The 15,868-nt window shown below is 38.4% G+C and overlaps 1 protein-coding gene across 1 annotated transcript in view; it reads right to left on the bottom strand.

The window, feature by feature from the left end:
- Window positions 1–15,868, bottom strand: part of LOC306774510 (adenylate cyclase 9) — a 47,211-nt gene that overhangs the window by 15,689 nt on the left and 15,654 nt on the right. Inside the window, exons 2-4 of the mRNA XM_079264585.1 lie at window positions 3,362–3,561; window positions 1,039–1,146; window positions 588–862 (exon numbers count right to left, since the gene is read on the bottom strand). Of these exons, the coding sequence (XP_079120711.1) occupies window positions 588–862; window positions 1,039–1,146; window positions 3,362–3,561 (583 nt within the window). The remainder of the gene's footprint in view (window positions 1–587; window positions 863–1,038; window positions 1,147–3,361; window positions 3,562–15,868) is intronic.

The following is a 15,868-nucleotide window of genomic DNA, read 5'->3' as shown; positions in this document are numbered from 1 at the left end:
ATTTCCTACATTCAAGTTGAATTATGGTCATTTACCCTCATGTTTTAACTTTATGATTTTCTTGCTTGTGTTGTTCTCACTCTCAGCTGTAAGTCACCTTGGAGAAAAGTGTCTGCTAAATGACTGTAGCATAGACGTTTTTACATGTTCTGTAAATTCTACCCCAAAGCTGAATATTCCTACCTTTTTTATGCATAGTGTGAATTGAATTAGTTACAGTTAATAGGAGGTGACCCACTGGTGCATACACTCGGGCAGATCTGAACACAGCAGTCAAACATGTGGCTTTAAGTGACATGTACTGCGTCAAACTTTTTACTGCCATCTGTGTATAAAGAAACTAAAGAAGAGAGAAGATGCAACAACTGCACCTAATTTATATCTTTGTTTGGGGAGTGCATCGTTGTTTTAGAGTTTCAGGGCCAAGACATACCTTATGTACAAAGGTTTATCAGTGATAAAGCATGAAAAGACTGTAGTCATGACTCAATACATCCCTTTTATCATTGCTTCCCAGTCAAGTGCAATCAATCACCTTTGACAGACATTATCAGTTTATAAACTCCACCTTTACCCTCTCTGCTCACCTGTCCTCCCTGATAACATCCACAAAGTGGCCGTCGCTTTTCTGTTTGAAGTTCACGGCACGCAGCTGGATGAGGGCAGAGTGATCCATGCCTGGACCTGTCGCTGCTGTGCCTCCAGCCATGCCAAGGCTCGTGCCAGTTCCTGTGCTTGTGCTGGTCTTCTTTTCTTTCTCTTGGAGGATGTCACACAGGGAACTCTGACTGGCACGCACTGGATCCCCAAGCGGGGGACTTAGGAGGCCGTTGGCTGCTCTAGGGCTGTGACTTGGGATGAACTGAACAAGGACATACGGGTGATAAAGGAGAGCTGGGTGAGGAGAGTACATGTCTGAAAAAAGGGGGGTGCTAGGGTTGCCTGTTGAAAGGCTTATGTAGGTGACAAAAATATGCTTCAAGGGGTACTTGACAGGATGTAAGTGTTAATGTCACTGTTTGTACATGTGCTCTGTACCTTGGCACTGCTTGTCTTGAGTTCTTCCTGACAGCCATTCAGCATGGCCACATCATCACCCTGCTCTGCCACAGAAGGCTGTACTGTACTATGGTGTGCACGGGGAGGCTAGAGAGAGAAAATCACAGCAGGTTGAACGGCTGGCAACATATAACATAATATACAAAAGCAGCTTGTGCTAGAACAAAATCCCATTAAACACAGTGCGATTGACTGAGCTGTTAGAATTTGTATGTTCAGTTTAGCCAACGTCAGACTGCTGGTAGCGGCGCATTCCACTCATTACCTTCCTGATAATTAAGACTGAGAAATGGTTTCAGGTTGTTTGGAGTCAAAGTAAAAACATGGGTCACTTTAGGGAAAATGGCAAAAAGTCATACACCATCTGATGAAGTTGGGCTTCCCTCCATGTATGACTAGCTCAGTGGAGAAGTACCAGAAGAGCTGGACAACAAGTTACAAAAGGTTTTTTGTAACATAAAAGAAACAGAAAACACCCCAAGCCAAAAACTTATATGTTACTTATATGTTCAGATATACACTATTCACAAAAAGTTAGGGATATTCACCTTTTGGGTGAAATTTCACAACAAGCCTAAAATGCATTCAAACCTGTACAGGTGAACTTAATGTGATCTTCTCTAAGCTTTTAAATGCACATGTCCAACTGTTAAATGTTTCAATAAATTTTGCACAAGTTGCTGTTCTCTAACAAGGAGCTTAACGGCAAAAATCACGGCAGGTGTGTGATCCTTGAATTGACCAATAAATGTCCTGGTTCAATTAGAGCTGGTGTTTAAACAGTTGTCCTCATCATGCTGTTCACATTTTGACATCATGAGACCAAGACGACACCTAACAATGGAACAACAGTCCCTTGCCATTGCGATGCTTCAAACAGGACGTTCTCAGACAGAAGTGGCCACTGAGCTTGGAGTGTCACAGAGTGTCATCAGCAGGTTGCAACAGAGATATGGAGAGACTGGAAGAGTCACAGAAAGGCCTAGAAGTAGACGTCCTTTGGCCACATCCCGTGCTGATGACCGCTACATTGTGAACACTGCCCTGAGAAACCGGATGATGAATGCCACTCAACTCCAGGCACGTTTAAGAGAGGTGAGAGGCACCCAAGTGTCACGTCAGACCATTCGAAACCGTTTCCATCAGCGTGGTCTGCGTGCTAGACGACCTGCACGGGTACCTGACCACACCACCAGGCACAGGCATCATCGTCTTGCATGGGCCTGGGAGCATTTACGCTGGACGAGGAACCAGTGGGCCTCAGTGCTGTTCTCTGATGAAAGTCGATTCACACTGAGCAGAAATGATGGCCGGCAACGATGTTGGAGACGTCAGGGAGAGCGCTATGCATCAGCCACTGTTGTCACCAGGCCAGCTTTTGGTGGTGGCGGTGTTACAGTGTGGGCAGGGGTGTCCACTTGGTACAGAACTGCCCTATACTTTGTGAATGGTACAGTGACAAGCCCATACTACCTGAATAACATCATTAATCCAGTGATTGTGCCCCTACATGAACAGCACAGGCCTAATTTCATCTTCATGGACGACAATGCTCCTGCTCATCGAGGCCGCATCATCAGGGAACGGCTGTTGGAGACTGGTGTACCTCAAATGGAATGGCCTGCACTCTCTCCAGACCTGAATCCCATTGAAAACCTGTGGGATCAGCTGAGCCGTCGTGTAGAGGCTCGAAACCCTGCACCCCAGAACCTCAATGACCTGAGGGCTGCCCTTCAAGAAGAGTGGGATGCCATGCCTCAGCAGGCAATAAGTTGCCTTGTGAACAGCATGAGACGTCGTTGTCAAGCTGTAATTGATGCTCAAGGGCACATGACGAGATATTGAGACGTTCCAATTTTTTGTTGTGGTGTAACTACCATTGTTGTTACCTTTTGTGTTGAATAAATTTTTTGAGATGAGGAAATCAGTAGTGCATCCTTCTACTTAAATGTCTTACTTTTATGATATTATATCACTGAAGCATGAACATATTGCATTTTCCATAAATTTCACCTGAAAGCCAAATATCCCTAACTTTTTGTGAGTAGTGTATATGTATATGTGTGTGTGTGTGTTTAAGATAAAGATGAGAAAGAGGGAGAAAAGGAAGTTCAGTGTTATCACCCCCTTCCAAAGTAGGAGGACGCTGCAGGAAAAACGCTTAACCTCATAAGCACTAAGCGCCCTACATCAAAACAAACCCCCTTTGAGTTTAGAACTTAGAATTAGTCAGTCATCTTAAGCAAAAACAACCAAAGACAAGTTATAAATATTATTTATCTAGTTTTAGTGTACTTCTTACCCCAGTCTTGTCTGTTGGTTGGTGAGGCAGCAGGGGCCCAGACGAATGGGCTCCTCCAGCAATAAGGTCTGGTGTGTGTGGTGGAGGGCAGGAGGACAAGTTGACTCCAACATCCTCTCCGCCTGACGGTCCCACCTGAGAACAGTCACACTGCACGTCATGGTCCAGCTTCCTTCCTGAGATCAGGTATGTTTTCATACCTAAGAGAAATTAAAAACAGAGAATGGTTAAAAAAGTTTAAAATCACGACACTCTTATTTGTTTTGTATCATTAAAAAAAACAACTCAACAAAAATCCCAGTACATCAGCCATTTAAACCAAAACTAACAGCACCCTAGAATTAGTGATGAGAGATTGTTTAATGTCCCAACACTTAGTTTATCTCCAAAACACATACATGCTAACTGAACTCCTCCTGCTTCATGTTATGTTCATGTCACAGAGCAACAGCAAACACAACAGCAGCAAAGTTTTCAGCTGCATTGTATCCAGTACAAAGGATGCATAGACCTGATAGAAATTTATCACTCCAACAGCTAAAACACTTTTCATTTTAAGTGATAACTTGTAATTAGTTTATTTGCAACTCAACAGTTACAATATCAAGGTAACAGTGAAAAAAAAAACAAAAAACATACAGAGTATGTATGACACTTTTCAGGCATTTTATCCCTTAGTAGGAAGAAATGGGCTGGTATCAAAATAACCCCGTGTGACACGTAGACTTCATTTTTATGGGTTCTTCTTTAATAAACTAGCATTCCAAGCTAAAGGTAGCGACATTAGCATTTAAAGCTGGGGTAGGTAATGTTGAGGAGCAAGATGTGAAAGCAGCACCCTGTCTTGGCTCCTCCCCCTCTGGTTTTGCTCCCTGCGTGATTCAAGGCTTTTTTTTCTTACCTCCGCCAAGGAGGTTATGGCGTTAATCAGTTTGTGTTCAAGATAACTCAAAAAGTTATGGATGGAGTGCTTTTCAGGTTTGCAGCTTTTTCCACCAACAATTTTCTCTTTCTGTTTAGCGGGAGGAGGCAAATAAACCGAGTCGGGAAATCCTTCCTGCATTTTCTCAGCCACAAAGAAGCTTTTGAAATATAAGAAATGAACAACTCCAATTTGGCCGGAAACGTTTTGATTGGTTTAGACTTTTTACAGATTTAGAGTAAACTGAGGGGTCTAACTATATTTCTTATTGTTCATGATTTATAAATGTACAGACTATCAGGATGAGGAACCACTTCACCCAGAGTCTAAAAAAATCTCTCTGAGCAAGATTACCTACCCCAGCTATAATAGGGCTCAAATGTACATACAGTATATCATCTGCATATGAACAAGCTGCTTTTTAGAGTAATCTTACAGATGACCTCATTAAATGAATAATAATGTAAATGTGACAACTGGGGGTCAGTCCTATCACTGGCCATGCTGCAAGTTCTTCTCCCTGATGCACAAAGCAAAGGCACTGAGACTGTGAGGAAAAGGTTAAATAAAAGATGACAAATCCATAAATCATTTTCTTATTTGTGCACATTATTTAGCATTATTTATTAACATTAAGAAAAGTGCTGATCAATCATTTGTAAACATTTTCTGATATGCAGACATGGAAAACAAATGAGATGCTTCATACAGTTATGGACGACTGCAAAAGCTCTGAATTCATTTTTGAATTATTTCAATAAGGTACAGTCTATCACAAAAACAATTGAACTACTTAAATTGACACCTAACACGAAGCTCATTTGCTTAAAGTGCTTCTGCTAGACATGCACTGCTCCAGCAGTGGATCTGTCACTGTACAGTTTATGATTCATGCTTCACACATGCGTCATGTGTAAGTTTGAGGTCAAGTGGCCAGATAAACTGCATGACTCACTCCTGCTAAAACAAGTGGGTATTGATTGCATCTATCTCGTCAAGCAAGCAAAGCAAAAATTAGTTAATGGAGAGACTGGACATAGACTGCAAAACTCTCTCCACAACACACTTTCACAGTAAGAAGTGCAATGAATGTGCTCTTGACTACCCCTGAAAAACACCATTTTTCAGGGGTACTCCTGAAAATTGCATGAGAATTTAACAAAAACAAATACAACAAAGAACTCTAAGCATTAAATGGCAGCAATTTGAATTTTTTAAAGCATTTTTTTTGTTTTGTGGGAAAAAGAAACTCCCCCATGTGTTAACTGAGAGCTTGATAGTCTTAAGGACCTCTAACACCTGCAAAATTTACACAACCTTTCCCCAAAAGAGGCCTAAATATCAGATCTAACAGGCTGATGAAGTAGTGGCATTATATATATATATATATATATATATATATATATATATATATATATATATATATATATACATATATATATATATATGTATATATATACACATATACATATATACATATATACATATAAGGAGGTATACACTCATCAGTCAATCACAAATACTGTTTTGGTGATGCAGAAAAATGCTGACAAACAGATGATAATGCAATATTGGGTGTTTCACCAACTATGTTTGCATTGTAGCTTAGGGGTCTGGCCTCTTCACACTAGTGTAGCGCCAACAAGGAAATACACTAATAGTACAGAGTGATGGCTCACCGCCAGCTGCTATCAGCCTGTCCAAACACACAGTAACCTGGTTAGCTGGCCTTAGCTATCACCTCTATCCTTGAAAGTGTGGACATAATAAAAACAGACCCCTGATTGGCAGTTGTGCTTTTACGGACATGAGCTGCCCATACAATTTCAATGCTTTTATTTTGTGCTTTTGAAAGCTTTCCAGTATACATAAGAGGGAATATCTTCATCAATAAGTCAGTTTTCCATTAAGCTTTATGCTATTGGTCACATCTTAACATTATTATTCATTCAAATGAAATATCAGAACAGATATTTTTGACATTTCATAACATCACGTCTAAGACATGTAAACTGAAATGGAAGCTTCCTTTAGAAAGTCTAAAACCGATTTAATTACCAGTGAAGGTTCCAACAAATGATTTTACAAGAGTCATTTATGCACAGATAGAAGTTTATTGCCATGGTTTCCAAGAATTTGATAGAATCAATAGTTATTGCATTATTGCATCATCAATTAAAACCTACATGGCGAGACAACAACTTTTTTTTTTAAATAGGACATATATCTCCCCAGAAAGTAGGTTACCAAAAAGTAGGCAGACTGCTGCCTGTTTTTTTTGGGAGATTTGTTGTTTTATGAAGAAAAGCAAAGCAGTGGAGCTGCTGTACCTGCTGACCCAACTTCATTTGTTGTTTACACATAAACTATTCAGTCAGGCAACACGAGTAAGCTCAGTGACAATTTCAACAATATAATGAAATTCAATTAAGTCAAAATTTTCCATATTACAAGTGTGCCTTAGTCATACATTTCCACACAAAGCTTATGTGTGGCCACAAGTTAATTATCTTGCTCACACGTGTTAATAATGAGTGGCCATGAATTGATGGATTTTCTATTAATGTCACCAGATGGGCTCCGCATTAACAAGACATAAAGCTAAATCACAAGAAGGAAAACCAAACATAGTTTTGCATTGAATTACAACTTAAAAATTTCTGACTCAAGCAGCATGAACACCTGATATTACAGAGGAAATGTGGACAATGCGATCTTTTTCTTCAATTGCTCTTCACACAAGGACTTCAGAGAAAATATTTTATGCTGGAGATTTTGCCAAAAATTTTGAGGGATGGTCTGCAGGTCTGCTAGTGACAAGTCTTTTCAGAGCACAGAGGAACCAAAACGCAGCACAAAAAAAAGCAAAATGGTGACCCTTGTTGATTTGGCATATTGATATCAACACCTTGTGTATCTACATGTACATACCATAGACAGGATCAGTTAGAAAACAGCCAACAGCACCAGTACACTCACTAAATGGTCGCAGTAAATGCTGTGGCTGATTTGCTGTTGCACTGATGTTCACAAGATATTACAAAGGAGTATCTGGGAGCAATTTGGGCAAAGTTAACAACATCCTCCAAAATACAAGCTTAATAAGTCAATGCAGGCTATTAAAAAAGAATCAAAGAACTTATTGTTAAGAGCAAAACAAACATAAAAAAATCAATGATGGAAGCATTTGTTTCTCCAATTTGCACAAGTCAAAATGCACCCATCAGCGGGCACAAACAGCTGGTGGATCACTAATATGTCAGATCCTGCTATTTGCCTCTTACTTGAGAAAATAAGTTGAATTCATACTTACTAAAGTAACATATACTCACACTTGTGTTAAATATGTATGTACTTTTTGCAACCTGATTACCAGTAGACTTGGCAGGAGTCCTCAACCTTCAGGCCAGAGCATTTGTACTCTGACACAAATGTGCACTCCCACAGAAGTTAAACTGGTATTTCTGTGCAGCCTCGTACGTGAACAAGATCATTCACCTTCCTCTTTCTGTTTTGATGTTGATTTTTCATCGTTGCCCTGTTAGCAGAGTAAAAAATGACAAATGAAAAATGTTTTTCTGTCTAGAAATCATATTCAGTTTTAAGCTTACTCTGACAAAATAACCTTTATTACTCCCTAAATTTAGTTAATTGGTTACACCATTATTTTCTTAGTTACTTTCAATAAACTTTCACGATCATAAAAAGTTGAATAATCTTTTGCAATATTCTGCAATTAGACAAACACGAAATGCTTTGTTCAAAGGCATTTCAATAATAATGACAGAAGCATGTCTTCATAAATCATTTTCTGTCTTGGCCCATAAGAACCACTGTTTGCAAAAAAAAAAAAAAAAAAACCCAGAAAAAAAACTAACAAAAACAAGTTTTGTGTTTTACACATACTGAGGTGGTTTCTGAACTATCACTTCCAAAGAAATTTCCCACCATTTTACCATTCATATGGTCGAGATATTTGCATTTATTGCTCCTCTTCAGCAAAATGTTGACCCGGTTCGTGTCTGTTGCTGTTTTACTCCAGTCCATTTGATGGAAAAGTGCCAGATGTGAGTTTTCTCTGCAGGGAACCTAAATAATGCGTGTGATTTATTCAGAAATTCTTTAAATAAAAATGAACATTTTATTTTGTTTTAAAGTTCAATTTTTGATTTTTTTTTTTTTTTTACTATATATTCAATAGCAGAGACTGAAAATAATGCTTCTGGCTGCTTTTATCCTTCTATCTTTCAGCAACTTTACACAAAAACAACTAGATTTTAGTCTAAATTTTATTGTATTAAATTATTTTAGAGTGATGTTGAAATAATTTTAAACACAGAAATTTTTTAAAGGATTTTTCACAATGTGGATGGAAATGAGCTGCCTGGTGGAAGTCTGTGCTCTCTGACTGCTTTTCAAGTTGGGTTCATAAAATGTTTGACCAATAACAAAGACACATATCACATATTTAGTCATTACGCTTCCTGCACAACAAGTAGCATATGCCAGCAAGAAAAGATAGTGAAAACAGGCAGTGGCAATTGGCACAGAGATGGTGAGACCAGCAGTGCAGTGAAGGCTTTGGATTTTTAGCATTCCTCGGATAACTCACATTCTGTCTGTGTCCATTTCATCTTTCGTAGTTCATCGGTCTGCTCCAAATTTAAAAACAAACCTTGACTTTTGAGAGAGTTTAACTGCTTGACACAGCTGACAGTGAAAAGTTGTTTTTCAGCAGTTGTGAGTGTGTGAGTGTTGCAGCAAAGATTTGTGTATGTACAGTTTTCCAATTAGAATACATTACTACATGCACAGTACTTGTGTGCATTTGTTCAAGCTCTGCAGCATAGCAAAGCTAATCTGTGTGTGTCTCTGTGTGTGTGTGTCCTCTGAGGCCTTGCAAAGGGAGTATTCTAAGAAAAAGCACTGACACCAGTCTCAAAGCAGCTCAGTGGGATTTATTGATTCATTCAGACCAGCTGGAGTATATACAGTTCAGTTAAGGACACGCCCCACGACTACTATAACAAACTGCATGTATACTTTGCTGTAAGTACCCCTGTACAATGAAAAACCTGTGCTTCCTACACTGTGTGAGATAGATGTAAGTCCTGGTGTGATCCCATCATTTTAGGGCAGTTTAGGATATTCAGCTGGTCTGCAAACACACAGTAAAGAAGTTTTTTGTGAGTGAACTGTCTAATATCATCTATACAGTCACTAAGAACAGATTGCATTAAAGTATCATATAAATTATACCATAGTAAAAGCATTACAACCGATTTGTTTTAGTTTCCGTTTGTCACCTCTTCATTAGGAATGCATGATACCTGATACTATGTGCTTGTACTTGGTATTCAGAAGTGTTCATAATTTAGAGCTGTCAAAATTAATGCATTTATTCAATGATGCACAAAATTACAAAAGTACTTGTTTCCTCTTGATTAATTAAGGTTCAAATTATTTTTAAGCCTTACATTAAGAATTTTCATCCTCTGGTCTCTATGAACAAAGTCTATTCAGACTTTACTTCAAAAAAATGCAAAAAGAATTTAAATTTGAAATCCAGACTTTACATCACCTCAACAAGCAACATTCGCTCACTTGAAAGAGACCGCCTATGAAGGGTATATACACACACATAAATTAGTCGATTGGTGAAAACAGGGATGAATGGAGAGGAAGTGTAGCTGCGTCGTCACATTCCACATGTACACTCTGAGACCGTGCGCATATTGGACACACACAAACACATTAAAAAAAATTGCTCTCCTGTCAACACTGAAATATTTGCTGAATTTACTTGTCGAGCTAAAAATCATTCATTCATATAGGCAAACGGTAAAAATCCTTTTTGTTGTCATTTATTTAACTGTTAGATTAAGGAATCAGTTTTAGGATATCTTTATGGATTTGAGAAGATATACTGTTTTTTTTCTTTATCGGGATTCAGATCAAACGATAAACATTCAGTTAAAAATACTTAATCAAAAACATCATTGTCTTGTATTGTTCACTAACTTCTACATAATAACTCACTTATAAATACAGGTGAATGATTGAGCAGCTGTCTTTAGCCTTCACTACACAGAAACACACAGAAAATCTTGCAAGATCGCTCCACAGTGCTCACTTACAAAACCATACACAAGAAATTCACACACCGGCGTTGCTCTCAAGTTCTGCTGGTGGAGCGTCTGAGTGAATGTTTTCAACTAAAACTGACATTTCAGACAATCCCCAGAGGGTCAACCCAGTCCAGACTCTGCACTTCCTGACAAATGACCTTTCGCCTTATGGCAGCTTCCAACCACATGATCAAAGCTATCCCCAGCGGCCCAAAGGTCATTGGCTTCCCTCTGGTCCCACACACAAAAATAGTGAACATATATGTGAAAATAAACGAGGGATAAGCGTTTTTCATTCCAAGACAAGAGGTAAGCTACCCTGACAAAATGGGGGAGGACTGGTGTATCTTTTCAGTGCAAGTATCTGCAGAGTCGAACTGACATCTATGCGAAAGGAAGATCTTGGATGTTAGGATATATCATACGGGATGAAGGCCATGTTGCATAACACATCGCACCACTTATTCCTGATTCAGTGTGAACAAGTAAAGGTGAGAAAAGGCAGCATAACAAAAATGTTTTGTTTTTGGTTTTTTTTTCAGCAATATTATAGCACAATCTATATGTGGAAGGGTTTACTGAAATGAAGGATTCTGAAACATTTACTCCAGACATATAAGCATTAAACCAATCAACACCAAACCAGAATGAGAAAAGGATGAACTGAACTCTCGCTCCTTTATCATGCTCTGACTTTGTTCTCTCATTTTCCACATTCATCTTACAGCTATAAAAATAGCTTTAAATTTGTTTTTCTCTTTCCTCAGACGAGGCTTTGCATCTTGTCGACTTTACCATAAATTCCTGCTTTAACTTCTAACTTCTCTTCGGTTTTGTCTTGCCTTACATCCCACAGCTCATCATGTCTTGGTTTAACATTTTTCAGTCATGTGCCTTTAGCTTAAACTTTCTCCCACCACTCAGTCTTTTTTGTGTACCCCCCCCATTAACCCTCCAGCTTTCTCCCTTGTCGTTGGCGGGTCTTGAGAACAGAGCTCGACAATAGCAGAAGCCTCCATATTTGGACACGCTGATGGAACCAAGGGAAGAGGCTCTCACACGATCCTCCCTCAAACATCCTCCCTCCCCCCTTCCCGCATTCGTGCCGTCATTTCAGTGCGGGGAGTTCCTCACTCTCATCCTTCTTCCTTTTTAGTTTTCCAACCATGTTGTCTTCCCATAGCTTTTAGACTTTTTTTTTTTTTTTTTTTTTTTTTTTTAAATTTAATCACCCTTCAGAGATTTAATTAAACGTCTATAAAGAGTTTGATGGGTCAATGAGCATGTGTTCCTGGGTTTTGGGTCAAACTCATGACCTTTGTCACATTCTAATGGAAAGAAGTTCTAGTAGGAACACTGCAGCTTACAGATTTACATGCCACAAATGTAACTTATCAATCTTATTCCTCAAGTAAGCATTTCTGTGGCAAGTAGGAATAATGACGCACTCCAACTGCCACTGCGTCACTCTGATAAACATGACACACACAGCTGTTAAAAGGCGTTTTCGCGCTTCAGTTCACAGAGTTTCTGCATTTCTCCAGAGGAGGCTGCTGGCAGTCTTTTAGGAACAGACGTCGTTTAGGTCAATGCACAATATATGTATATGTATTTCACCGTCTCTCACACACACACACCTCCTACTCTGTTCAGAGTTAGACTGTGTGAAATCCATGATTAGAAAATATTCTCCCACTTTTCCCTTTTCCTTTCCTTCAATGTCACACAAGTCTCTTTTTCCAAAGCGCAGCAGGGAACAGCACTTTAAATCCCAGATAGAGATCAGCAATCCAGACTGGCAGAAACATTAAAGCTGTATTAACTCCTGAACCTGAGATCAAATTCAAAGCACCTGTTTTGAATGATGTTGGATAAACATCAGATTTTTAACCATGACAGACAGAAAAATCTAATAATTCAGTGGTCACCTACAAAGTCAGTCAATATCAAGACAAAGGACATAAGTTATTGTTTGTTGATAGAATCCTTTAAAATAATGCGACAGGTTATAGTTGAAGCCTCAAGATCTACCTTTAAGATCTATCTTTTAGGTTTCATTGCTTTGTATCAACACTTGAAAGTAACATAAATATTCTAAAGTCAGGACCTAATCTGAGACATTTACTTCCACCGTTTGCATTTCCATCTTCTGTATTGTGGTATGTTGTGGAATGAAATGCTGGAAGAGCAGCTGCCAGCAGAACCCGACCAAAGAACTGTTTGAGGGATGCTGTTCCCAAGGATAAAATTAGACACAGCAAGTCAAAAACACTCATACACATATATTTATCATTCAGTGGTACTTATAGCCCCAAAAAGTGCCAAAATATGCCATGGGCCGGACATCTAATCCTTTGTTAGTCATTGCGAATTATAATTTGTGCAGTCATTCGTTACAGACTCATCCAACATCACAGACACCCATTAAATATCTGTAAGCATCTGTGACTGGAGATTAACCATGATACACCTCTATTTGTCAGATAGGAAAAACATTATTGTGTCTCTGAAGCCTTTGCAAAAAGACAATAAGAAGAACCATGATGTGTCCTCAAGGCTGGAAACGTTTGTATAAAATGTACATGGTAACTTGGCATTTAAGTAACATGTAAATCTTGATATTGCATGACGTTATGAGTAGTAACAAAGGTAATTTTAAGTTATCTCCATGTTGATTATATTCTATACATTCCAGTCTGTTTTCTATGACACATTCAGCAGGAAATTACACCTCTACGCAAAGCCTTGCTTTATGATGTGCCATAAGAACCCAGCGTGACGTATATGATTCATACATACATTTGACATCACATTATAGTGCAAACGTTGCACCATAAAGTGATGGAACACAATATGATTTTTGGCTTTTGTCCCTTAATGGACACCAGAAAGCAGAAGATTACACTATAAAAATGTTGACATATGACATCGTAATTAATGGTAAATATCCCTAAAAAAAAAAAAACTTTTGCATTTTTTTTATTGTACATTTTGGTTATGTTATGAATAAAGACAATGTTTAAGAAATGAACTTTTCAGATAATTTCTTCATGGGTTGTATCTTTAAGTTATCAAGCTCAGTATGTCACTGTTTGTCATCACTTTTCTGCTTGTGCATTGACATTCATTTAGTGATCTTAGACCTCACCTTGACTTTTTCCCTGGGCAGACGGTAAACCCTCTTATCCCCCTGTTTTATGAACACCTCATCCTTACAACCACAGAGGAAGTTCATGGATTTTTTAACAGGCCTGAAGCCACACACCATGTCTATTATTCAGAACAGCCATTTCACATAGCAGCACTATTCCTGACAAACACACACACACACACACACACACACACACACACACACACACACACACACACACACACACACACACACACACACACACACACACACGCCGGCAGAGACAACGACAGCATTGTTTCACTGACACAAACAGCTGTAGCAAATGTGGGAATTTTAAAAAAGCTGTCACACACACACTTACACACACACACACACACACACACACACACACACACACACACACACACACACACACACACACACAATATAGACTGACTGGCAGGTGTATAGAAGATACTGACGTGTCGTGTGCAATCCACAGATGAAAGTTCACAGCTGTCCATTCACTCACCCACATACATGCATGCATTCAACTTTTCAATGTGTTGCTCTGACAATCTGACTGCCAGCTCGTCAATTAGTAACAATTCAGCAGGTGTGTTAGATGAGCCTTTGTCCCCTGACATTAAAGTATTGTGACAATCCAACATATGATGACCATGAGATCAAAGGGATGACCATTACAAGGAATATTTTGACATTCAAAGCATTTCTACAAAGTACCAGTATTGCAAAAGTCTTTAAATTTTTTTTAAAAATTGACAAGTTTTTTTGCATCACAGGACTGTCCACAGTTTGGACCTGGTTAAAGACCACAAAAAATGTCCCTGCATTTCCTCACTTATTTTGTGTCTCACTAGGTTCTGAATGCTTTGAACTGGAAAGATTTTTCCACACAAAGTCCCCGTCCCCCCCCCCCCCACACACACACAGACACAAATATGGACTTTTTAAAATAGTTTTTACATGAGTTATGCTTATGAAAACTGATTATTCTAATTCATTTGCATTAGTTATTTTACTTGTAATTTCTTTTTTCCAGTAATAACATCATGTTTTATCTGATTCACTGATTTAAATCCAAATAAACCAACGTCAACACGTTCAAATAATCCTTCTCCAAAGATAGTAGTCACATACTGGTTTTCTGAGAGCAACAACTTAATGGTCTTTTGTACCTCTACTTCCCAACAGTTTAAGTCAGTAGTTACAGTATAGTATATAAGTGAGTATAAGTATTACACTCTAATAGACAAACTGGATACTCACAGCTCTCTGGGATTAAAAAGGCTAATTTCTTTTAAGGCAGTAACTTAAATAACTCACTCTTATAGCCCTGAGTACAGCATCCTCAGAGAACAATATATTCTATTCTATTCTATTCTATTCTATAGTCATTTAGCAGACGCTTTTATCCAAAGCAACTTATATATGAACATAACAGAATGCATGATGGGGACAAAATGTTATGTTTCCATCAATACTATTCTGTGGTGAAACCAATACGTATCCACTACTAGTCATTTAACACAAGACTGATTTTGATTTAACATCAAAAGCTACGTGTTAGCTGGCATTAGAGGGTTTAATCGGACTGAAACAACTTTGATGTAGCGAATACAAACAGGTTGTGTGTGAACACACCTGTAACATATCACATTGCAGCTTAAACTATGAGTACATCTTCATGCCATATTGATGAACTATTGCATAATGATTAGCTTTGTCCCTTTGTTTTTATGTTAGGCTGTTTATCGTACTGAGCAGAGAGTACAGACCCGGCGTTACAGGGCCCATTCATTCACAAGTCAGGCCTTCCCATCACGCCATTTTATTTTAATTTATATACTTTTGAATATCATTTCCATTTATAATTATAAATGTATGAAATGTAAATGTAATAAATGTAATAATTTAACGGTTATTATACAGTCACACTAAATCATCATAAGTAGAATCAGCTCCTAAATGTGCTTTTTTGGCATCGAGAAAACGTATCTCTAGAGAGATGTGTTATATTTAATCTGTGTTTGTATATAATAATTATCGTAATATTTGGTGTAAAGTCATTGGTTAGCATCAGATACATGAAGAAAGTAAAATGTCAGGTGTCACACTGCAAGAATCAATCAATTGCTTCCAGGAGTTTGGATGGCTTCAACATTGTGACGCAACCGATAGCAATCAGCAGCAACTACAGGTACATGTATCTCCCCTTCTCTTCTTCTGGAGGCATCATTAATAAGTGCAGTAAGTTTCAACTAAATTTTAGTATGTCAGTTGATTGTTTTATGTAGATGTTTTCTTCTTGTTTTGCAGAGTTG

Source organism: Telmatherina bonti (genome assembly GCF_933228915.1).
Source record: "Telmatherina bonti genome assembly, chromosome: 3".
In the NCBI taxonomy this organism is placed as follows: Eukaryota; Metazoa; Chordata; class Actinopteri; order Atheriniformes; family Telmatherinidae; genus Telmatherina; species Telmatherina bonti.
Note: the sequence above shows the minus strand (reverse complement) of the source record. Positions and strands in the feature narration are given on the sequence as shown.